Here is a 23,103-nt window from a genome sequence, read left to right on the forward strand (position 1 = left end):
TCCCAGGGTTTTTTTTTGGAGGGATGGGGGGGGTATAATATAATGTTAAAAGATTTTAACAAGATTTTATATGACTTCAAATACAGCCAAATGATGTATACATGTAGATTTTTAAGAAGAACATAATATTAACATACGTGATTTCAGGTACAATGATGACCCACACGGAGTGTTCGGTATTATACCGGAATACCAGACCGTTATTGTAGATCCGGTTGACCTGACGAGATATGTTCAACTTAATTTTACACGATACCGAGGACAATTTGGAAACGTTTTCCTGGCCTTTAATATCAAATATGATGTTGTAAGTTTTGATATATGTATATAGTTCTCTGACTGATCAAGTTTTAAAGATATACTATACTCATTTTTTGAGTAAAATAATTTTATTGCAGAAATTTATTGAAATCTATGAAATTCTTGCTATTTGTTTAATTTGAATAAAAGAATGTACAAACTATGTAGGGGAAGCTGCATTCCTTTTTAGATACTTTAAGTAATGTAATAAGGATAAATTAAGCTGTAATAAATGTTAAAATTCTAATAAATGGTAAAGCTTTGACTAATAATGTTTCAACTTTATTTGAAGAAAAAATTTGGAAATCGGCACTGTTATTAAAATTTTTCATATAACTCTGATTAATATTAAAAAATTGTGTATATTTTTTCAAAAGGACCAGGTTGGCATCGTGTTAAAATTGAGTGACCCGACGGTGACGTTTGGGGAGAATGAGGGTAACAAGATTGTACAGATTGAGGTACAGGGGACAGGGTTCCTCGAAGTGGACACCACATTCTCTCTGTCCCTGGGCGAGGTCCAGTATCTAGGGGCTGGGGTAAGTAAAAAAAGAATTTGCTAACTGCACCAAAATTCATGGTTTCTTGGAATATGTTGTTGTCAAATTTTAAGATTTTTTGGTTAAACTTACTTTTTAATAAAAAATAAGTTTATTTAAATATAATAACAAAAAAATAAAAACTGGATACAAAAATTACTCCGGAAAATTAAAAAAAAATTTTTAAGGTTCCATTCTTTGCGTATTTAGTGGAAAAAAGGGTAAAATTTAAAAAGATTGATTAATTTAATAATTTTACCAATTAATTTTGATTGAAAAAAATGTTTTTTATATACAATAAAAAATGAAGTAATTATAAAAAAGACAAATTTACTCAGGACCTTACCCAAAGGTTAAATGCCAAAAAAATTGTTTTGCCCACTTTAAAAAATTACTTTGAGATTAAATCCTAATAATTTTTAGAAATTTTTGTTTTTGATAAATTTAATAACTTAAAATTTGAAAAATATTAAATTTGGAACAACCCAAGGTATGGCAACAAAATTGTAAGTTAATTTACACTTTTAACTATTACTTACCATTTTTCTCTATTAAAATAATGTTACTTTAAGGGGAAATTTTTCCCCTTTCTTAAAAAACTACTAATACAGGGGTCCTTTGGATTTTAGATTTTCACAAACACTTGGCCCCTACGTGGGGTTGAAAATTTTGGGGGGTCTCTCATTACTTCCCTGTTTAAGAAAAGTTAAAATTTTAAATGGCTTCAAGGAAATTTTTTTCTACATAAGCATCATGATAAATTTGGGTAAACAAAAGGGAAAAAAACCTTTTCTGTTTTTTTAACCCTTTGTTTTAAATTTGAATTTAAAAAATTTGTTATTTCAAAAATTAGGACCTTCCCTCCAACCTAAGGGCGGGGCAGGACTTTAGAGGGAATTGAGTCCCCATTTAGCAAGAAAAAACCACAGTAGAGGCTTCAATGGGAACAATCAGTTAATTAAGATATATTTTTTAATTTTTCCCCTTTTTACTTTTAGTAATAAGTTTACTTTATAGAAATTCTTTTTCCCTGGGGAAATTTCCTGTGGAGTATATTTTATAAGTTGTTGTTGTTGGGGGGTCCCCGTTTGGCCAATCCCCTTTAAAGAGGTTGCTTAAAATCACTGCCCCTTAACTATTGTGGGTTTTTTGAAAAATTCGTTTGGCCGTGACTTTACAAAGAGGAAATTACGCAATCCCCTTTTAAAAGGAAGGCAGTGTCTAACTTCAGATTCCAAAATGGATGCTTTTTCTCCACCAAATTGAAGCTTGGATTTTTCACTTCTTTGAAAATTTTAACGCATGGTCGATTTGTTAAATAAAAAACCAATAATGAGTTTGAAATTTTTAAAAATTTCAAATGGTTTTTGTATTTTTTTAAAAGTTCGATTAAAGGGTGGGGTTTCCATTCCAATAAATTTAAGAAAGTAGTAAAAAGGGGGGACTCACCAAATTTAAAGGGGAAATTTTGGCCCTGGAATTTCCCTTTCAGAAATGTTTCCTCCCTTAAGGACGGGTAAAACCAGTGAACTTTTGTGGAGAAGGAAATTTTTCCCGACCAAATTTAAATTTTCCCCACATTTTCCCAAAAATTGAGAAAAACAAATTCTAACCGTAATTTTGTTAAATTATTTTTAAAATTTTTCCAAGATAAAAAATTTTCTGGCCAAATTTCCATTAATTTAGTTTAAACTTTTGTTCCATTTTACTTAAAATGGGTTGAGGTTATAACATTTCTTTAACTCATGGGACATCAAGAAGGTTAGATTTTTTTATTATTTTTTTTTTTTTGTCATTTTGATTCTACATGAGTTTTATGTTGTTTTGATTTTTTTGTAAGAGCAAAAATGAAAATACAGCTGTGTCTGGAATTTTTTTTTTATATATTTGTTTCACATACTTTGAATTCACTTAATTTGGTTGACATGAAATTTTTATTTTTCCAAAAGGTAAAATGTAAATAATTTGATGCAAAATAATCTTAAAGCAGACGAAATAAAATTTGTTCACGTCTTAAATTCATGGATTGACCTTTCCATAAAAACCACGTAAATTAGTGCCTCACGAATAATAATGATTTTACAGTATCTCATAACATGTGTTATCTTCTGTTTGGTATAGTAAATTAAGTTTTTGTGTAAAAAATGATAATTCAGTGCTTGCCTCTGATAATGAATGAAACAAATATAATAATTATGCTATTAACAAAAGAATAATTCTTAAATTTATAAATGAAACAGCTTACATCAAAATGGGACGTTCCGGAGTTGTTTGCCGTGCACCTACCAGTGGCTCCCTCTACAACGGTGGCTGGAGGTTCGAGACTTTTACAAGACCATACAGTGGTCCGGATAGAGCCATATGGTTTGTTGAGGTTTGCAGACAATTCAACCAAACCGTCAGTTTCAGAAATGTTCGGAAAGGTAAATTTTCCACCATTACTGTTTCTTTAACCATAATAGTCATCATAGTCAGTTAAAATGTAATTGACTAAGTTTGGATTGCTAAATAGTTTTAAAGGCTTTACTCCATTGCAAATTTTGTTGTGTACTCCATTTTTTTTATTACAAAATCTGGATAGTTAACAAGTAAAGTGTTGGGCGCAATATGGACTGTTATGTGTCAATGTGCCGTTAAATCCAAACAAACAAAGTCTGGATAGTGAAAGGGTTTTAAGGGGTTTTTTTAATGTCCAGTTCATGTTCTAGGTTATTAATTACTGGATAACTAACCAGTAAATTAATTTTAAAGTGACGAAACAAATACTTAAACCTGTTCTTTTCATATGACAATTAGAATTAGATCAAGTTGAAAAAAGATCTTATTTTTTAAACCTCTTCGTTTCCCTATTACAGGGCCTTTATGATCATCCACAATTTCCTAAAAAATCTTTATCAAAAACAAAAAATTTCAAAAAAATCTTTATCAAAAACATGTATACATGTAATTTTTTTTTCCAGATTTATCTGCATGTCTTACGACTGTATGGTTCAGAAGGTAAAGTTGAAGCCAGGTACCGCGTGGAGGGTATAACTGCGGTTCCCGAGATAGACTTTAACACTGTAGATAACAACGCTGTTGTCATGGAACCAGGCCAAACTTCGGCTCTTATTATGATAGAGGTAAAATAGATTGTGTCACAAAATTTCAAATGCAATCAAAAAGGAATTTAACGCTAGACTTGCTAAAAAAAATGGATCATAAAATGTCTTTGCACCAGTCAAATGTGGTATTCTTGTCTTTGATACTTTTCAGTTATGATAGATAAAAGTTGTTCAAGTTTTTTCCATGAAAACAGGATTTATTTTAATTGAGTGGAAGTGGTGGTATTCACAAGTGAAATGTGATAAGTTTCATACCACAAGGTGAAAATAAATCGTGTATTTATGGGGGGGTGGGGAACTTAAATTTTCTATTTATTATATACATTTTTTTCTCTTTTTTGACCTAACGAAAGACCTCCCATTTAATTATTTGTATTAGTGAATTTAGACGAAAGTAGTCAAGACGCCAGTGAAAACACGAAATATATGTTTCAAAGCAGTGAAAAATAAATTTGTGTAAAATGAATTTGTACAGTGAAAATGAAAATACACATTTTATATCATTAATATTTCTCAATATTTCATTTATAAGTATATAATAAACATTTGTTTCAAATACATGTATAGTTTGTCTATAGTGTATTTTGGTGTGTGGAAAATAATGAAATGTCTGGGAAAACTTCTTACATGAAAAATCAGAAGACGCTGGTGCAGCTGAAACCTACAATGATGAGAAGCAAGTGGTTCTAAGTCAAAAACTTTAACCACTTGGCCACAGGTGCCCCAATTATTTTCATAGATTTATTAATATGGTAATTTTTGTTTGTTCTATTCTCAGGTATTACAAGACAACAGTCCAGAGCAGGAAGAAATTTTCCATGTTAATCTGACAGATGTTGAAAAATTTCCAACTGAAACAACACCAAGTATGTAATTTATGCAATTATATTATAGCCATATTAATACACATCCAGTATGAGTCTTTGTGGTTTCATTCCAATGTTAGAAAAAAAAATGATATAAAGTTGTACTACCAAGAGTACAGTGCCTGATCAGACATTTTTTTTTCACACACAGATGTATTGAAATGCCTCACTCTTTACAGATGGCAAAAACATCTGTAAATATGGGCTCGCTCTTTACAGATGGCAGAAACATCTGTAAATATGGACTCCCTCTTTACAGATGGCAAAAACATCTGTAAATATGGGCTCGCTCTTTACAGATGGCAGAAACATCTGTAAATATGGACTCCCTCTTTACAGATGGCAGATAGATCTGTAAATATGGGCTTGCTGTTTACAGATGGCAGAAACATCTGTAATTATTGGCTCCCTATTTATGGATGGAATAGACTAGCACTGCTAATATTAGATTTTATTGAGTTTTATACCAGTCTTATTCTCTGTCACTGAGGAGCTTTATAGTGTTATTAATTGTTGTTGTTTAATGCATATAGAACATATTTCTTTTGGGACGTCCTTGAGGTGCCCTTCCGTGCATTTTTTCAAACACAAACGGGTACCTGAGGTCTTTCTCCACCAGTAAAGTTTGAATGTTGCCATATAACCTATACTGTGTTGATGTGTTGTAATCAATCATACAAACATATTTCTTTTAAAGACAGTGTCGCAAAAATGCTTAGAAATTTAAGTAAACGTTATTGAAAATCATGATTTATTTCAGGTATATCACCGCGTATCAGCTACCTTCACAAGTCGTCAGTTGTTACTATAGAAGAAAGTAACGACCCGTATGGTGTGTTACACATTGATCCCGTCTATATCACCGTACCAGAAGAGTACCAAGACGTCAACCTAACTATCAAACGCACAGGTATGAAATATTATTTATTTTACATACATGCCTCTTACAGCAAACATCTAACATCACTTTCAATCACTTTTCTTTCACTATTTTTTTTTTTTATGAATGAATTTTTCATTAACATTTTTGTTCATAATTATGGTGTACATTCAGTTAGATATGTTTTGAAAAATAATAGGTAATAAATTTAGTGTTAAGACAGGCAGCTGGGACGTATAGACAGGCCAGACTTGATACTCGTGACAATTAAACAGGCCGAAATAACCAGGATTGCTCTAAAGTTAAGAGGGATATATATGTACATAAATTTAAAAAAAATTGATCTTTGTTTTTCACCGAAACATTTTGATATTTATAAACTAGTATTTAGTTTTTGAATACCATGGTCCAATACTTTTCACATCTACATTTGTATGTCACTAATAATGGATATCTAATAATAAAAAAAAATGTTCACCATCACAATTCACTGAGACAAAAGGGAGATAATTTCACACAAACTTCTTTTCTTTTTCTTTTTTTTTCTTTTTTTGGATTTGTTTGAATGTTTATAATGTACATTTTAGGATTTCTAGGTCAAGAAAATACAGGTAAGGCATGTATGGTAGAGGTCAAAGTTCATTGTGTAATGTTGCTATGGAAACAAAAAGATAAAAGTCAAAACAAAATTTAAATCTTCTTTCTTTTACTTTTTTTTGTCATCAAAGAAAAACTCCATTTCTTATGGAGATTGTTTTTTATGTGCATGGTGCTTCTGGTAAGGTAGACTATATAATATATATGTGTATATATGTTAATTATTACATAATATGTAAAACATGTCTCCGTGTGTGTGTAATTGTTTGTGTATAAATATATATGCTTTGTAAAATTATAAACCATAAATGTATTATATGTATAGGCATGGCTTATTACTTTCTACCAGACATAGTTGAAAGTTACAGTGAAATTAATTTATGGATTTATTTTCCCTTTTTGAATGATCGAGGAATGTTCTTGAATATTTTTTTCCATTTTTGCCAATGAAATAATTGGATTTGGACATTTGTATGAATATTTTGTGTGTTTAAATTCAACACCTTTTGATCATTGATTGGTAAGCTGGGTAAAGCAAAAAAAAAAAAATAATAACACCCTTTTTCCAGTAAACAATATTCTAGAAAAGTTGGTAATTTTATTTAATGTGTTGCATAGGTTTTAGTCACAATGTTATGTAAGCTTTTCTATAGTTTGCTCTGGCATAAATGTGATGTATATTTTCTATATCAAGTCTAACCATGCTAAATATCTTGTCAAAGGACTTGTCAAACGTGCATTAATAATTTTTTTCCAAATTTTAAAATAGGATTTAACTCAATCTAGTGTTGGAGCTGTACTTGCAGAAATCTTGAATATAGCATTTTACACTGATTTTACATTCTTCATTAATTGTCATATATAAATCTGTGTGAACAAATGAATTAGGCGTCTTACAGTGCATTTCGGTGGATGAAAAAACGATATTTTAGCATTTAACCATTCCAGCGCCTTGTCTGGTATGTACCGGAATACAGTATCTAGTGTGGTGCTCCAACACTTTTTTTAGTCTCATCCTTCAAAATATGTACCAACTAAAAAGGGAACAGTTCAGATCATGATCAGGCAGTACAAACATAAAATCTGTTGCCGCCAGCAGGCTAAGCCTAAAGAAATATTTGTGTTTGTAACACAGGTCTTTATGGAGATTTGGGTTGTGAAATTGTTTAATGTGTAACGATGTGTAATAATTGTGTAATAACTGTGTAAGGATACACAAATTTATTGTGTTTTATTTCAGGTGGTATATTCGGCGTTGTAAGCGTGGTAGTTAGAACAGTGGGTGGGGGAGAGTCGTGGACGTCCCAGATTAACCCCAAGGAAGGCGACGGTAACGATACAATCAGAGAAGTTCTGTACAACAGAGATAAATTGACGTCTGCTATGTCGTCCCAGGACTACATTGTTTTAGACACGTCTGTCACATTTAACGTAAGATGAATTTTGATATTTTTAATTCTATGATAAGACATTCATTTTTTCTAGTTTTTGATTCAGAAATTCATCTTTTCTAGTTTTTGATTCAGAAATTCATCTTTTCAAGTTGTTTTATTCAGACGTTCATCTTTTCAAGTTGTTTTATTCAGATGTTCATCTTTTCTAGTTGTTTTATTCAGACGTTCATCTTTTCTAGTTGTTTTATTCAGACGTTCATCTTTTCTAGTTGTTTTATTCAGACGTTCATCTTTTCTAGTTGTTTTATTCAGACGTTCATCTTTTCTAGTTGTTTTATTCAGACGTTCATCTTTTCTAGTTGTTTTATTCAGACGTTCATCTTTTCGAGTTGTTTTATTCAGACGTTCATCTTTTCTAGTTGTTTTATTCAGACGTTCATCTTTTCTATTATTAGAATTTTTGATTCAGACATTCATCTTTTCAAGTTTTAGGTTCAGACATTCATCTTTTATAGTTTTTGATTCAGATATTCATCTTTTTTATAGTTGTGGTTTCAAACATTCATCTTTTCTAATTCATGGCTCAGCCATTCAAATTTTCTTGTTTAAAAAGTGCTGATATTTTCTGTTCTATCATTGATACTATACAAGATGTATGTTTTACAGCAAGGTGAAACTGTCAAGTTTGTATCAGTGACGATTCTTGGTGATGAGATAGCTGAACCAGACCAAACTGTCCTCGTTTATTTAACTCAGCCAACAGGGGGCGCTAGAATAGCTGCCGGAGAAGTAGATGGTGGCAGAAAGGTAAGAGTCTTTCCTGAATAGTTTTATAAGTAATGACCTTACAGCAATAATCCCTGAAATTATAATATTTTACTGATAATTTTCTGCTTTTTTTGCCGCACTATTTGAAGTATAGAGAGAACTATAATACTTGTACTCACATCAGTGTTGCTGTCACACTTTGGTCTATTTTTGTGTGCAAGTTGGTTTCTCCAAAATTACTGGTTGGATTATGTTGAAAGTTATCACACTTGGTTTCTGTGATTATCTAATATGATGGACACAGATCACATAACTCTTGATTTACCTTTTTACAGAGCTATGGCCCTTTTCATACTGTCAAGCTCTGAGAATAGACGAGCACGCTGTCTTACGGACAGCTCTTATTTTACCTTTTATTGTACCAACATAATGTGTCCTGTGTTATATTGTATGACTATCAAATAGTTTAAACAAAAATTATTTTGAGGTAAATAAAAATGCAATACAAGAATAAAAATACCCCAAGACGTATATCATTGATACATGCATGATTTTACTATAATATGTTTCAGGGTTTTGCTGTTATCACTATAGAGAGAAATGACTTGTCTAGTGGTATGATAGGGTTTGCCCAGGATTCACTAAATGTCATAGCCGACGAAGATGCCAGAAAACCTGCCACACTAAAACTTGTCCGTTCTCTGGCAATATACGGACAGATTGAGGTATGAGTTTTAAATTTCCACACTAAAACTTGTCCGTTCTCTGGCAATATATGGACAGATTGAGGTATGAGTTTTAAATTTCCACACTAAAACTTGTCCGTTCTCTGGCAATATATGGACAGATTGAGGTATGAGTTTTAAAATTGCCACACTAAAACTTGTCCGTTCTCTGGCAATATATGGACAGATTGAGGTATGAGTTTTAAAATTGCCACACTAAAACTTGTCCGTTCTCTGGCAATATATGGACAGATTGAGGTATGAGTTTTAAAATTGCCACACTAAACTTGTCCGTTCTCTGGCAATATACGGACAGATTGAGGTATGAGTTTTAAAATTGCACACTAAACTTGTCCGTTCTCTGGCAATATATGGACAGATTGAGGTATGAGTTTTAAAATTGCCACACTAAAACTTGTCCGATCTCTGGCAATATATGGACAGATTGAGGTATGAGTTTTAAAATTTCCACACTAAAACTTGTCCGATCTCTGGCAATATATGGACAGATTGAGGTATGAGTTTTAAAATTGCCACACTAAAACTTGTCCGTTCTCTGGCAATATATGGACAGATTGAGGTACGTGTTTTAAAATTGCCACACTAAAACTTGTCCGTTCTCTGGCAATATATGGACAGATTGAGGTATGAGTTTTAAAATTTTTGTTTGTTATGAAAATTGAGATGATCATATCTGATTGAAGCAAAGCATTTACCCAACCCCAAAAGTGGGGATCAGTGATTGGGATACTGTGTAAGTGGTTTTGTTAGCGTCGTTGAAATATTGACGAATTTCGAAAATTGACAAAAGTTGCTAAAATTGACTGTAGCTTAAATATCAAAACCAACCTGTCATTGAATTCTACCCTTTCATGATTCGCTAATATTTCCTCATGTGAAATGTCAGGAATCTAAAATTTGCTAACTTTTTGACACACGGAAATATCCACTTATACAGTAACGGGGGAGGGGGGGGTGAGTTTTCACCCTGTGTTACCGGTCATCTTGGTGGATATGTATCACTATATAAAGAAAATTTGAATTTGAAAATTTTACTAAAAAGTGGCTTAACGCAAAGGTTGCTGATTGAAGGATAAAGAATTCCATGTTGTCATGATGATATCAGTGAATGCTTATAAATTATTTCTATTTATGAATTCATGTATTTAAAATGGTAGATGAATCATGACAGAGACTGTGGATTCTTTCATGTGAGGAAGCTATCCACATAGCTTTCGGAACATCAATAGTTCTACTTGGGTGCCCGTTTGTTCCTGAAATGATGCACAGAAGGGCACCTGAGGTCTTCCTCCACTAATAAAGCTGGAAATTTCTTGTTTTACCTATACGGTGTTGGTGCAACATAAAACCCAACCAAAACAAACAAAACAGAAACAAATACTTATGTCTTTGTAGATTTGCAAATGTCATTTTCTAGAACTTTCTGTCTGAAAAAAACCCCAAATATATTAAAAAAAAAAATAATAATTTCTATGTATTACCGCAGATAACATGTATAATATGTTCAATGAAAACAAACGCCTTTCTTTAGCTTTTGACGTTTTGTCTTCTTCAGAAAAAACGTTTATAAAATGACAAATGGTCCATCGACCTTCATTTAACTTTACGTTTAACAGAATGTGATGTTAATGCGGAAGTAAAACCTACGCAAATAAATACAGGATAGTGTTATGCCCCATATTTTACATCTATTTTTGTAAAAATAGCTTGTATGAATATAGTTGATTATATTTGTATTTTCATTTTTTTGTATGTTTATAAATGGTTTTATGTATTTTTTGTTAAATGTAAACTGTTTAATAACAATTATGATTTCTTTTCAAAAACCCTAAACTTTGGAAGCCATTTAGGAAATTATTAAATATCCCATACTCTAGTAAAAACTGTCATAATCTATCATCACTTTCTATGTTAGATAATAATGACATTTCCTCTTTATGTATAAAAAAGTAATAAGACATGTTAAATTTATCAAAAAAGTCAATTTTTCTAAAAATCCTTTGGCTTCCAGCTTGTTTGTCACCTGGAATCAGTATTTTCCTACTTAAGCCACTGAAATCCATCCAACTTCATTATTTGAAGTTTGGAATTTGGATTTAAATAAAATAAAAAGTTAAATTTATTTTCAACTCTTGATTCCAGGTATGTTTAATTACTTACATATATTTCTTTATTGTAACATAAATATTGTATATTTTTGTAAATATGGTTAAAAACTTGTTAAAATTTTTTAGTATATGCAGCAAGTATTATAACAAAATATTTTTATAATGATGTTAAAGTCATGTTTGATGTTAAAGTCAAACATGAACCTTTAATTATAAGTATTATTTTACTTAATTAATTTTAAATTTTAATATTCCATGTCTTAAAGATATAATTGACCTTTTCGAAAACCTAGCTAAACACCGTTTTCCGGTACGTTACGGATTTAGCTCTGGGGAATTACACATTAGGAACTACATAACACAGTTACATGTTATTTCTGGTTTTCTATCATTATTTTACCGTTTAAGGTGAAACAAATTGATATGTTTGAAAATTATCAATATACCTTTAATATCTATTGCAAATTTTTCAAAAAATAAATTGTTAAAATTGTAAATCAATAAAATTTAATAAAGGTCGTAGTGGAATCTTCAATCATAAATAGAGATATTTTCTGCATAATTTCATTTACTGTACATTTTGATTTACAAATTAAATTTTTCATAGACAAAGTCTTGTAAGAGTAAGCTTTGTTAAAATTTATGATACAAATAGATTTAAGTTAGGAGCTTCTTGAATTCATAGAAAAATGTTATTGTAAAGTTGTTTTTTTTTAATATTTCAGTGTTGACAGGTACTTTTTTACTAAGTTAATAAGCAAGTTATTTCCCTTGAATTATTAATTCCCTATTTTTATAAAATAAAGTATTCTTTGTAAATTTTTGTACACTATTTTGAATGGTTAAATGATCTACTGTACATGTTTAATGATCATGTAAATGATTGTGTACTTTGTACTTTTATTTCATTCTAGAGTTATTCCCCTTTAATGTGTTAATTCCCTGTTCTTTAATTAAGGTAATTTTAAGGTATTGTCTTATACTATTTTGAATGTTAAATGATTTACCGTATATGTTTAATAATCATGTAAATGATTGTGTACTTTGTAGTTTCATTTCATTCTATAGTTGTTTTGTTTTAATCTTCTTGTAACTGTAATCATTTGAAGTTTGGAATTTGGATTTAAATAAAATAAAAAGTTAAATTTATTTCAACTCTTGATTCCAGTCTGGCACCTTCCATGTCTAAGTCCCTGAAGTCCAATTGGTTCTCCTCGAATCAACAACAAAATTATCATGCATAAACCAGAAAATTCTTGCACATATCAACAGAACTTTTACGCATATCAACAAAAATATTAGCGCATATCAACAGGACAAATAGATTAAAACCAACACAATTCTAAATATTAATACATGTTTCACTTTAGTAGCTTCGTCAGTTGATACATAAAGGAAATGACGTCAAATAAATACAGAATCTTTCATACATAAATACAACAATATATGTTAATAATTTTTGTTTTAACAGATAACGTGGAAAGCAAAGAAGGATATTGACAGTACAGAGCCAGAGGATGCTGTATTCGGTAAACAACTTGAGAGCACATCGGGCACGGCAGTTTGTCCAGCACTGCAGAAAAATTGTCTCTTTAACGTGACACTAGCTGATGATGAGGTAAATTGAAATTGTGTCGTAATATTTTTTTTTAAATATGCCAATCTTAAACATGTAACCTGCTGAATGTGTGTAATGAATTATGTCTTTCAAAAATTTTGGGAGACATATTGTTTTTGCCTTCGCAGTCTGTCTGTCCATCCATCTCTCTGCATTCAGCTCGTCCGACTTTCATAGGCCAAATTGCTGGCAGAGTTTCAATAAAACTTCACAAGATTGATCAGTACCATCGCTAGTTGTGCATATTGCTGGCACATTCTGCTCCACTATACAAAACGGCCGCTAGAGCTATAAATAGAAAAATCTTGTCTGGCTTTCACAGGTCAAACTGCTTTTGGGATTTCAATGACTTTTCACAGGAGTGATCAGTACCATCCCTACTTTTGAGAAACAGATGTTTTTGTGACAAAAAACCCTTCTAAATTGCCCTACTTTTTTTAATTTAGAACTGTCCATCTAAAGCTTAAGGGATTTCAATATCAAGATATGACTTGATCAACATTCATGTTGGCCTAGTGGTGAAGATGTGTGTCTCTCAATTGGTGTCACAACCATTGACTTCCAACCACTTGCCCTTCATTGTCATGGGTTCAATTCCAGCAAGGACCATTGGTTTCTGTCACCCGAGGAAGCTATTCAACTAGCTTACAGAAACGTCGGTGGTTCTACCCCGATGCCCGTTCTTGCCTGAAATAATAAATGAAGGGACACCTCAGGTATTCTTCATTCAGTAAAGCTGGAACGTCACCATATTACATCTTATGTGTTGGTGTGACCTAAAACCCAACAAAAAAAATGGTTACAAGTTTGCATAAATCCACTGCCCGTTATGAATCATAATTTGTACTTTATATGTATTAACTTAATTACACCCTGCTTAAGTTGAAATTGTGTTTTCGTATACTGTAACTAAATTGGAACTTTTTCGTATCATATAAAATTGATTTGCCCGAGAAAAACAATTTTATGTCTTGTTTTATCTAGGAACCAGAAGAAGAAGACACCTTTAAAGTGGTGTTAATGTCAGTATTAAATGATGCTAAACTTGACCCTGATGCTTCCATAGCAACAGTTACCATGGTAGCTAGTGATTATGTCAGAGGACTTATAGAATTTATTGATGAATCCAGGTAAAATTTTCTTAAGATTATCTGTAGAAAGAATTTATCCATGATTTGTGTGGAACTTTGTTGAGATTTTTTATTTTTTGGAAGGAATTTATTGATGAATTGAGTGAAACTTAGTTGAAACTAACAATTTTTTTCTGATTTTATGGGTACCATTACCTGTTATACACTTAATATCTTAAGTGCAGACTATGAATGAAGCCCCCAGTTGTGAGGACCCAGATATATAAGTTTACATAACAATGTCATAGTAAAATAACCATAAAAAACTTTGCATTGTATTAATTTATATAAACTTGCAGGATAAATTATGATTTACTTTCTTCTTGAAATTCAGAGAAGTGGTTGTGAACAACGCAGATTCAAATGTAAGACTTGGTGTAAGGCGAGTAAAAGGGTTAAAGTACCAAGTGTCAGTCGACTACCGAACCCGACAGATGAATGCACAGGAATATATCAACGGGGTCACAGTTTCACCGGCTCTAGCAGGAAAAGATTTCTCCCAGCAAGTAGGAGAAATGGTGTTTGAACAGGATCGACAAGAAATCAAATTCATTGACATCAATTTGACGCCATTTTTAGCTGCCCAGACTGGTTATCCAAAACAGTTCTATATTGAGCTAAATAACCCATCAAATGGTTCAAGGTAGGTAAACAGTCTATAAAGATAATTTCCTGTTTTTGTAAGGCTATAATGTCCATTTTTTACATAAAAAATCCTTTTTAAAACTTTTTTCTGAATAATAGAATGTACTTATAAATGTTGGTATTATAATCACTGGCAGTGTTGTCATTAGCAAAATCTTTAATGTAGCCCATTGCTCAAACAATTTAAATGAGGTATCAATATGAATCTGGGAATGCTTGCTTTTCCTGACAAGGCACAGTAGCCTGTCAAGGGGCATCATTCCAAAAGCTAAAATTTTAGAGTTTTGGCCCTTTTTTATTTAGAATTTTTAACATACAACTGTTAACACCTCATAAGTTGCTCTTGTTTTCCAGTTTGAACCCCGAAGCATCGAAAGCATATATACTTATAGCCGAACCCAAAGATCAGGATATCTGGCAGATAGTTAAGGATATAGATGGCAAACCCCTTACAGATGATAATATCAAAGAGTAAGTTTACTAATTCGGTTATCATGTAGAAGTTATATGTATCTTCATCTCAAACTTGTATTTGTACAAAAGTTATTGTAGTTGAATTATTTAGGAAGCTATAAGCTTAATTAACACACTCTTTGATCCTTTCCTGGAACTAACCAGTACTGAGCAATGAAGATTAAATTTATTGCTCAAGGAATCGACGGCTTCTCCTTGATGGGGTTTGAACATACGTGGCTAGAGATCCTTAGATTACTAGTACAACGTGAAAATCATGCGGTTTTTAGCTCGACTATTCGAAGAATATGAGAGCTATTGTAATCGCCTACAATATTTACAGAATTATTCCCCTTTATAACTTAGAAATTTGGTTAAAGTTTTTTTGTATATTCAAATATCTCAATTATTGCTTGAGATATTCAATTGAAACTTACAATTCTTATTTATAGTAACAATGTACATCAGATTGACATGTTGAATAACTCTGCCTATAATATTTACAGAATTATGCCCCTGTATAACTTAGAAATTTTGGTTAAAGTTTTTTGTAAATTCAAATATCTCAATTATTGCTTGAGATATTCAAATGAAATTTACAATACTTTTTTTATAGTAACAGTGTACATTAGTTTGCAAAATTGCATAACTCTGCCTGCAATATTTGCCGAATTATTTGCCCCTTTGAAACTTAGAAATTTTGGGTCAAGGTTAAAGGTCTTCAAAGATGTTTACCTGAAACTTTACACATGTACTTAGGGTCATAATTGGAGAGTCATAATTGTATGTCACTGACCAAATTCCATAACTCTACTCGCATTTAGGCTGATTCATCTCCCCTTTTCTACTTAGTCTCTTGGTTAATGTTTACATGTCTCAATAAGTATTCAAGATATTTATTTAAAACTTCACATATTCATTTAGAATTTAATTGTAGGTCACTGACAAAGATCCATAATTCTCTCTTGTATTTAGGCTGATTTTTCTCCCCTTTTTCAACTTAGAAATTCATGGTAAAGTTTTGCTTGTAAGCTGATATCTCCATAATTACTGAAGAGTTTGTGTCTTTTTTGGACATTTTTAATCATTCATAATAATAAAGCAGTGATTTACTTGATAAAACATCTTAATAACAAGCCTTTGTACCTTTTCGGTCAATTTTCTGTATTCAAGGTAACTAGCATTATTATACTCAATAAAACACCCTTGTGACAAATTTTTGAATAGTCGAGCCAATACTGTCCTCCGACAGTTCTTGTTATGTTGATAAGCTTTGTTCTTTCAACAGAATACATTTTATATATAAATATTTGTTGATAATTTGAATATTCTATTTATAGTCTCAATAATTTGAATATTTTATTAATAGTATCATAGGCCAGTTAAATGGTGATATAAACACCAATGAGGATGTCACTGGCGATCAAATAGCACTGGTTGAGAAAATACTAGAGGGCATTGTACAGGAGGGCCTGAATAGAAAGTAAGTTTGCGAATTTGTACAGTAATATTATTGCACTTTTGTTACCTTGATTTTCATTGGACGATTGTGATATTTATATGTTCCATATATATTGCTGCTGCACATTTTTTTTATTATTTTTTAAGCATGTCCATGGTGGAGTGGTCAAAGTCATTGACTTCAAACCACTGGCCCCTATAATAGGTTTGAATATCACCAGGGATTTTGAATTTGTTCGTGTAAGGCTAGCTTACAGAACATCAGTGGTTCTTCTTGAATGCCTGGTCATGTGAGAAATAATTCACAGTGGGGCTATCATGGTCTTCTTCTGCCAGTAAAGCTGGAAAGTTGCCATATTACCTTTACCGTTTATATGTGACGGAAAACCCAAACCCCCAAAAATAATATATACTAAAAGATAATTGACAATAACTAACTTCCATTTCAATATAATGCTTAATATTCTAAAAAATAATTGACAATAACTAACTTTTCATTTCAATATAATGCCGAACAGTTTGTATATCAGGGCAAATAAACATAATATGGTAACAAAAGTCAATGGACGTTATTTGTGAACAATTGAAAAAGGTCCTTGTCATCAATTTTTGTTAAGTTTTGATTTAAGCACACCAATAAAATAAAGCTCTTTTGATAACCTAGCGGATACATCAGTATTAAATATATTGATGAAAGAACATTATTGTTCGGTATTGTAAATTTGTTATTAAAATTTTTATCATATAAATATCCTTCTTTGAATTTTCAGAATTCCTACAACATTGATTGGTCAGTTGGTAGATTTATTATGTAAATTGTTGAGTCCCGACAGGCTTTTGCCCCCAGAGGGCGCCCCGGACCTTGCTTTACAGGGGAAAAAACGTGGCGTACATGATGGTCAGGGTCAATTCCCCGTACCGCCCCACCCAACGAAAAATCCCTTGTCTCTTTTACTTTCATAAAATGAAATGTAAATGAATGAAAAAAAAAATATATGTTTTCACAGAACCAAAAATGAATAGATTTATTGAAAGACATAATAAAATTGTTAAAAAAAATAATTTGAAAACCCTCTTTAGTAATTACAGATACATTGTATTTAAAAAGTACTGAGATTTTGAAGACAAGTAAAAAATATTCGAGATAAAAGTAATAATTTCCATGTTATATGTGATTTATGACCAATGCAGTATTTATCACCATATTTCTACTGCGTTACTTACGCAGTTAGCCAATTTAGGGCTATTTTTGCACATTTTGACCTCCTTTTTTTTGGTAATTTACATAGGTTGTGAATGCTGTTTGCAATATGAAAATTTATTTTCTTTGTTCACTTAACAATATGTTACTTTTTGATACATTTATAAAAAAAAAAATCATGAAAATTAGCATGAATTTGGAGGTGTGCTGCTCTAATGTCATGGGTTTAAAAAAAAAAAGCAGCACAATGATAACAGGATAATTTTATAACATTTCAGACATTCCAAACAATGTCCTCACGCTAGTATAGCAGCAGGAAGATGGCCGCTGGGGAAGATTAAAAGTTTCCAATATGCTGGACAGTAAGTTCTGAAACTCCCATATTTTTTATATTAATAGCAGAGTTTATTTCCATGGGAAATTACTAAATACTATTTATTTCTGCCAAATTGTTTATTCAACATTTAATATGATATGATGAAAGCTTGAAAAAGCCATCTGGTTAGCTCAGTAGGTAGAAAAACTTTTGATTGTGAATCCAGGGACTCCGGTTCAATTCCCAGACAGTGCAGGTCACTTTCATTGTGATTGTTCTAAAAGTGAAATATTCTCTTAAAAATGAGAAATGATATTGCCTAGATTAAAAATGCGAGTCTTTTTAAGGTAATAAGCTTTGTAAGAATGGAATGAAAGAATTTTGTTTCAACAATTTTACAGGAGACAGGATAAATTTATCATACCACCAGAACTTCCCAATGTACCGGACAATCGAGACTCCGAGGTAAACTAAATAAAATCATTAATATCGCCCATTCTGTATAGATTCTTTCTTGTACAGCAAAGAAATACCTCTTGTAAAAAATGTTATAATGTTGTTTTTTTTTTAGTTTGATTGTGTAGGATGCTGTAAGCTTATAGGGACACTTTCGAATCCGTTCCTGAAACAAACCAGTACTGAGCAATGAGTGTAAAGTTTCTTGCTCAAGAAAATAACAACTTGCCACGGATGGGGTTTGAACCCATGCACCTAGCGATCATTAGATTACTAGCCCAATGCGTTAACCACTCAGCCATGCAGCAACTGTTATATTGTTTGCTAGTAATGATTTATATCATTTTAATAACATATAACAGAACTTCCTTCAGAATTTTGAATTTGTTTCATATTTCCTTCATCTTGTAACTGAATCGGTGACTGATTTGTCTTAAAAATTAAATTGCACGTTTATATAAATTTGTAACAGTAAAAACTAAAATATATGTTTTAACAGGGATATTAAGTCTCAACATTGGTCATCATGATCTTAAATTAAAATCCAAAGTACTTACTGAAACACAATGGCTGAAATGAAATCTAGAACTACATGTATATAGTATAATACAACATGACATACCCGCCAAATTTGAAATCCCACTGACAAAGGTGACAAGAGAATTGGCGATATCTTATGTCCGTTACTTAGCCTTATATTGTACATCTTTAGGGTTGAACAAAAAACTGCAGTAACTTATATGAAATAAAGATGGACTTGGTATGGTTTTGTGGTAAACCCCCGAATTCTGTTTGTACCTCTGTTATTATTCAAATGATTACAGTGTGAAGACTTCCACATGATAGAGTACAGTAGTGAACAGTGGTTCCAGAAGGGTTCAAGCAGACAGCTCCTTAGTAGCAAGGTAAAATTATATACAAGTCAAATTAAAATTATATTTACATTGTAATGTGATTATATATAAGTCAAACTAGAATTATATGTGCATTGTAAATTTTGTAATTTATGCCTTTTGTATTGATTTAGTTTTAAGTCATGTGATACCTTCTCAGCTTAACTTCTCAGTCCATCTGCCCCCATGGTTAACATTTATGATATTTTTTACTATTTAAACTAAATAACCATATTGTTTTACAAAATATTTTAATCATTGCCTGTAATCATGAATTCTATCAATTCTAACTGATTTATTCAAAAGTAAAAAACAGAAAATGGGTGTTAACAAACCCTCCACACAGCATCACAGTGCAATAATCGCCTTTGCAATGAGCCCTGGACATTATTTATTTGTACATGTATTCAATAAAAAGTAAGTCATCATTTGGCAGCTCGAATACATGGCATAGTATAGTACATAAAAGTACCACCGTTTAAACTGTATCGTTTCGATTTTCAGCAAATTGGTAATTGTTTACAAAAAGTTTTAAATGTCGGAGCTTTAGTTGCTGGTTTGATCCTTGGTAAAGAAAGAGGATGTCGCTATATGTTTTATATGTAAAATAGACTAATATAAATTTTACATTATTATTATTATACTTCTAGCAAAACAACATTTTTTTTTAGAAATGGAACGTCCTTGGAGGTTATAATCAGGTGCCCTCTGGTGCTAGAAATAATGCACGGAGGGACATCTGATGCTTTACTCCACCAGTAAAGCTGGGAAGTCGCCTTTGGACTATTTTATAATCAGGTTTAGAGTTACACTGACACTGTTGGTTTTTACGATATTTTTTTATATATATGTATTGTATTTTATTTTATAGGTGATATCATTCGGTCTGAAGGGACGTGAATCCACATATTCAGATTACCCGGTGACTTATCGTATACACAGTCCTGATAGACGTATTGCAACCAGCCGTGCTAAGTAAGACATTTGCTTTACTTATTTCTGGTACACAAACATATAAGGGTCCTTTAATGATTTGTTTTTTTTTCTAAAGTTTTGTTTGGACTACTTCTCTTAAACTACTAATTCAATTTGAATGAAAAATTACAGGATTGATAAGTACCTCAAGTACTTGTGCATATTAAACAGGTTTTTCGGTTGAATGATTTTCAGCTGAGTTATTGCCCTTGAATAAAAAAAGGCTTTTTGGCCTGTTAATGATTTTTATGTCGTCTGCCACACAGTACAGAATTCAGTAGCTATCATCAGGCGACACAGTCATGTGATCACTAATCGCTCTCTTATTTTGTATTCAAGATGTGTGTACTACAACATGGGTCTGAATCAATGGGTCGACCTCAAAGACATCTGTCAGGTGACGAACGACCTCAATCTTGGTGTTGATGACTTCGTTGATTGTTCCTGCAAGCACCTGACTCATTATGCTGTCATGGCAACCACATCTGACCGCGGCCTTGTGGGATATTCCGTCTGGTTTTTTGTTTCCTGTTTCATCTGTATGGTAAGAAAATATATTCAGTGTTTGCTGACATTAAATAGAGGATATTGAATGAGTGTAGGTTAAATACTGAATTTATTAAATAAGTTGAATAAAATTATGTTATGTGAGCCTCTGGCGACCAAAATATTATTTTATTCAATAAGTTAAATAAATTTACCAATGAACTTACACAAATCTATTCTATTTATCACATACAGTATTACCTTAAATAAAAACTATTTAAAGTGAAAAAGTAACATTTTTCTTTGACGCGCCTATAGTATAAAGCTAAGATTCAGTGCATCTTAATGCTATGTTTGTATAACGCTTATGACTTCACGTCAAAATATATGCATGGTTGTGCAATACCGTTTTTGCGGAGTTGCAAAAGCGGCATAGGTATGTGATATGTTTTATGTGGGGTGCATAGCTTTTTAAGGAATTTCATAGAGATCAAAAAGCCTTGAAACTTAAAATTTGACTTTTTGCATAGATTAAATGATGCACCTAAATTGGATAATTCTGCAAAGGATAATAAGGAAATATATTCAAGAGTTGAATTGAAAACAATATTTTTTCACAATTTTTTAGGACGGTGAGTGAAAAGCGTTTCATTTTTAATCATTTTGCACAACAAAAATGATCGTACATGTTTATTATGTTGTTGTTGTTTTTTTGCAGACTGGTTTACTTGCAGCAATTTTAGCTCATCATATATGCTCTGTGAGCGCCATGTTTAGTGCCAGTCTCCTCATGCACATGTGCTTTGCAGCCATGGCAACACAAGTAAGTTAACAAATTTTATCATTCATGGCTGTTGCAACTGATTGCGGCTTGGCCCCTTCTGACTTCTACCTGTTTCCAAAACCCTCACACCTGAAAATCAAGCTTCGTGTTAGAAGTTTTTGAAGCAATGAAGTTGTCATGGAGGCGGTCAATGAGTTCTTTGAGGACCAAAATAGAGAGTTCTATTTTGAAGGGTTAAACAATTTCAAGCACAAATGGGCAAAGTGCATTGATGTAGAGAGTAATTATATTGAAAAGTAAGACCATTAGTTGGGTTCTCTGACTAGTGGAAGTACATCAGGCCGAGAACTTTTTGATCAATCTTCGTAGTACTTTTTTCTTCAGAAACTTCCAGTTTTGTACACAACTTGCTTACAAAGTATGATCAAAATTTTGATACAGTTTTTAAAGAAATAATACAATATAACAAAATGACCTTTAATAATATTTAAATACTCAAAACATGTATTAATTTAAAAATGTTACCACATACATCTTTTTATGTCATTATGTAAGTTGTTACTGGTAGAACTGAAAATTTAATTTACAATTATTCTTGGGTTATACTCTGGTACCCGCCCATGCCGGAAATCATGCCTAAAGTGGCACTTGTGCTCTTCAAGGAAACTTGGTCGTATGTTTACAATGTTGATGTAACTTCAAAAATTAAAAAGTATACATTTCAGTTACATGGATTTCTATTCTGTTCATTAACTTATCATAGATATACGGTAAAACTACTATTTTAATATTCTATATACAATTTAATATTGATTCTTTTAAGTTCCATACAAGTTTAATCGGAGAGGAAATTGGGTTTGCCATCCGTCTGTCTGTCGCCATTTGTTCTCAAAAATTGAATCCTGTGATAACTCAAAAAGTACTGAAAATATTTTTATGAAACTTTCTATGAAAGTAGAATTTACAGACAAACTATGAACTAAAGAGATCATTCATGTATTCCACAATGGCATGATTGAATGGTAATGGACCTTCAGAATGTTGCTGACATATTTCTTGTGGGGTTCAAATTGATAGGGGACTTTTGTATTGCTTGCAATACTTTGATAATTGCTTGTTGATTTCAGATATGTTATGTGGTGGCTTGTTTATTTCAGATATGTTATGTGGTGACTTGTATATTTCAGATATGTTATGTGGTGGCAGCCTATCTCAGTCCGGATGAGATTATAGTATATACAGTAGGGGAAGATAACTACAGATGTATTGTTATGGGATTATTTCTACATTATTTCTTCCTCTGTCAGTTCTCCTGGATGATGACTCAGGTAGGCAATATATGAGCCGTGTCACGACAAAACCAACATCGTGGGTTTGTGACCA

At 31.9% G+C, this 23,103-nt stretch overlaps 1 protein-coding gene across 1 annotated transcript in view; it reads left to right on the forward strand.

Moving 5' to 3' along the window:
• LOC132741264 (adhesion G-protein coupled receptor V1-like) overlaps positions 1 to 23,103 on the forward strand; it is a 124,502-nt gene that overhangs the window by 92,268 nt on the left and 9,131 nt on the right. Inside the window, exons 77-98 of the mRNA XM_060729396.1 lie at positions 148 to 307; positions 678 to 839; positions 3,080 to 3,262; positions 3,800 to 3,961; positions 4,722 to 4,809; positions 5,570 to 5,719; positions 7,527 to 7,717; positions 8,347 to 8,487; positions 9,021 to 9,173; positions 12,774 to 12,920; positions 13,905 to 14,050; positions 14,385 to 14,693; positions 15,050 to 15,166; positions 16,518 to 16,631; positions 17,380 to 17,553; positions 18,089 to 18,172; positions 18,528 to 18,591; positions 19,407 to 19,487; positions 20,347 to 20,450; positions 20,790 to 20,994; positions 21,655 to 21,759; positions 22,908 to 23,048. Of these exons, the coding sequence (XP_060585379.1) occupies positions 148 to 307; positions 678 to 839; positions 3,080 to 3,262; positions 3,800 to 3,961; positions 4,722 to 4,809; positions 5,570 to 5,719; positions 7,527 to 7,717; positions 8,347 to 8,487; positions 9,021 to 9,173; positions 12,774 to 12,920; positions 13,905 to 14,050; positions 14,385 to 14,693; positions 15,050 to 15,166; positions 16,518 to 16,631; positions 17,380 to 17,553; positions 18,089 to 18,172; positions 18,528 to 18,591; positions 19,407 to 19,487; positions 20,347 to 20,450; positions 20,790 to 20,994; positions 21,655 to 21,759; positions 22,908 to 23,048 (3,181 nt within the window). The remainder of the gene's footprint in view (positions 1 to 147; positions 308 to 677; positions 840 to 3,079; positions 3,263 to 3,799; positions 3,962 to 4,721; positions 4,810 to 5,569; positions 5,720 to 7,526; positions 7,718 to 8,346; positions 8,488 to 9,020; positions 9,174 to 12,773; positions 12,921 to 13,904; positions 14,051 to 14,384; positions 14,694 to 15,049; positions 15,167 to 16,517; positions 16,632 to 17,379; positions 17,554 to 18,088; positions 18,173 to 18,527; positions 18,592 to 19,406; positions 19,488 to 20,346; positions 20,451 to 20,789; positions 20,995 to 21,654; positions 21,760 to 22,907; positions 23,049 to 23,103) is intronic.

Source organism: Ruditapes philippinarum, unplaced genomic scaffold, assembly GCF_026571515.1.
Source record: "Ruditapes philippinarum isolate M1 unplaced genomic scaffold, ASM2657151v2 ctg1593_1_1_1_1, whole genome shotgun sequence".
In the NCBI taxonomy this organism is placed as follows: domain Eukaryota; kingdom Metazoa; phylum Mollusca; class Bivalvia; order Venerida; family Veneridae; genus Ruditapes; species Ruditapes philippinarum.